The sequence below is a fragment of the Miscanthus floridulus genome, chromosome 10 (genome assembly GCF_019320115.1).
Source record: "Miscanthus floridulus cultivar M001 chromosome 10, ASM1932011v1, whole genome shotgun sequence".
Classification (NCBI taxonomy): Eukaryota; Viridiplantae; Streptophyta; class Magnoliopsida; order Poales; family Poaceae; genus Miscanthus; species Miscanthus floridulus.
The window spans coordinates 85307735-85310147 of record NC_089589.1 but is presented as its reverse complement, the minus strand read 5'-3'; the positions used below and the strand labels follow the sequence as shown (position 1 = coordinate 85310147).

The 2413-nt window shown below is 47.8% G+C and overlaps 1 protein-coding gene across 1 annotated transcript; it reads right to left on the bottom strand.

Moving 5' to 3' along the window:
- Nucleotides 1-502: 502 nt before the first annotated feature.
- LOC136488979 (acetylserotonin O-methyltransferase 3-like) lies at nucleotides 503-1844 on the bottom strand. Its single transcript, XM_066485745.1, has 2 exons — nucleotides 1002-1844; nucleotides 503-808 (listed from the first exon to the last, which is right to left on the bottom strand). The coding sequence occupies exons 1-2, from the start codon at nucleotides 1842-1844 to the stop codon at nucleotides 503-505; spliced, it is 1149 nt and encodes a 382-aa protein (XP_066341842.1).
- Nucleotides 1845-2413: the final 569 nt, after the last annotated feature.

Genomic DNA, 2413 nt, shown 5'->3' with positions numbered 1-2413 from the left:
CGTTCAGATTTTACCATCACTAATAGATTTTGATAATTTAATTTGTTATTTCCTACTTATCATTTGCTACTAATTTGGTATTTTGGATAATTAAACACTGGACTTTCATGTACCATGTTGTAATGTTATATTAGTAATGTCACCTAGACTTGTGCAACCTTAGAAACATATTTTTGTTCATCGAATTTCATATTTACCATTTTTTGCATCAATTATTGGTGTTTTTCATGTTTTCTTTATAAAAACGCTATCTGTCATAGCATAGCGCCGCTATAGCACTGCTATAGCCTCGTAGCTGTTGAAAAAAAGTTGTCGTCATTTTCAATAGCCCACTATTTAAAACTATGGTTTAGTATTTAAAATAAAAGTTACCATATGGAAAGTACTTCATTATTATTAGGTCTCTGGCTCTGGATAGCTAGCCTACTAATCATGTTGCAACAACATCTAAAGGATACATTATTCAGAGCACACAACATGGAAATAGCGATGGCAATGCCGTTCACGGATAAACCTCCATAACCGAGTGAATTCCTACCGATGAAACAACTTTGTAGGCACTGAATCCAGCTTCCAGGATGATCTTTTCCCACCCACGCTCGTCTCGTTCGACTCCGTCAATGTGCATCATGTGGACATCGTACAAGGCCTGTGTCTCCTTGTTGGATGCAGATGCAGGACCAGCTCCCATCACAGCGTCAATGATTATCACCTTTCCTCCAGCCCCTCCTCCTCCTGCAGGGATAGCTTCCTTGCACTTTCGCAGCACCTTGACGCAGTTATGGTCACCCCAGCAATGTAAAACCCACTGCAACATATATACATATATACTGATACAGATATACACTCAAATTCTTCTATTGTTCACTGGTCACTATTGAATCAAATACTATATATATGTACTACTGATGTAAGTATGAAATATGTACAAGTACTCAACAAGTATCTGCAAATTAGCATCTTGAGGAAGTCCCATCGTACAAGAAATAAATAAAGAGTACCTTGAGTAAGACCGCATCAGCTTTTGGAATGAAGTAGAACATGTCACCGGCGATGAACTCCACCGCCGTGCCACCATCAGCGCGCGCTTGGCTGACAACGTGAGGGAGGTCAAGGACGCTGCACTTGACGTGAGGGAAGGCCGCCGCGATGGCCACCGACGCCGCGCCATGCCCGCCGCCGACATCGACCAAAGAGCTCAGCCCGCCGAAGATGTCGCGACCAGCATCCTCCCTGAGGATGATCTCCATGGTGATCTGGCTGGCCGCGACCATGGCGCTGTTGTACAGGGCATTGTGGTCCGCGTCCTTCCTCGTCATCTCGTACACGCTGCAGCCATGCACCATCTCGAAGAAAGTCGTCGAGCTGGTGCCGGCGTCGGCGGCCTGCTCGTCCGCCTTCAACCACGCGTGCATGTCGAAGAAGGTGGGGACGGTGAGAGGGTTTACCAGGAAACGAATCAGGGGCGCCATGCTTCCAAGCTTGTTACTGTCGACGAGGAGGCGGGACATCGGTGTCAGCTGGTACTGGTACACCACGGTCGCCTCGCCGCCGTTGCTAGCGGCGGCGCTGGCCGGTGGCGGCGTGGCGGCCTCCGATGAAGCGAAGACACCCGAGGCGGTGAGCAGGTTCATGAGCCTGCGCACGTGAGGCTTCTTGGACGCATGGACACCGGTGCCGGCGATGATCTCTGACAGCGTTGCACAGCCGCCGTGGAGGTGGATGGCGTTGGGGATTCCTAGATCTACTGCGCACTTGAGCGCCATGGACTTCACAAAGCCGAGGCTGTGGTGGAAGAGCTCCAGCTGAGCGCGGCTCAGATCCTCGGAGCTCATTGCATCCATGTTGCCAAGCGATGCAGGAGGGTGCAAATGGTTATCGGTACTGCTGGTCTATATATAGAAGTACTCCCAACGTTCAAGTTGCCAGTGTGTTCAACTTTATGGAATCTGTTGCACGCTAATTAATTACGGCCTTTCAAGTTTTTAGCACTAGCTTTACACATGATTTTTTTGGGAAAACACTTTGCACATGAATTTAGGCCGCATAGGAATAGAAAATTAGGAATTGACTGATGACCTTGACTCCTCGCTTTCTCTCTACATGCATGCGTCCAGCAGCATGCTGTCACGGACATTGAGAAGAAGCGACTCCGCTAACGGAAGCGTTCATGCCAATCCTATAGCTAGGCTAAGAGCTTCCTTTGATTATCACTTCTAGCATTCATCCATCGTATACTGCTCAGAGTACAATAAACGCAGGGATTGGCATTTGGAGTAAAAGGACACAAACACCAGTAGAGAACAGACCTTTGATCCTTGATCAAAATGTGCTCTAGTCCTGATATTTTTTACGCTCGGGACTAGAGATACCTTTAGTCCCGGTTGGTGGCTCCAACCGGGACTAAAGGTCC

Coding starts and splice junctions, on each gene's coding strand:
- LOC136488979 (XM_066485745.1), bottom strand. CDS start 1,844: ATGGATGCAATGAGCTCCGAGGATCTGAGCCGCGCTCAGCTGGAGCTC. Junction 809..1,001: donor CTGATGCGGTCTTACTCAAG/GTACTCTTTATT, acceptor TATATGTTGCAG/TGGGTTTTACATTGCTGGGG.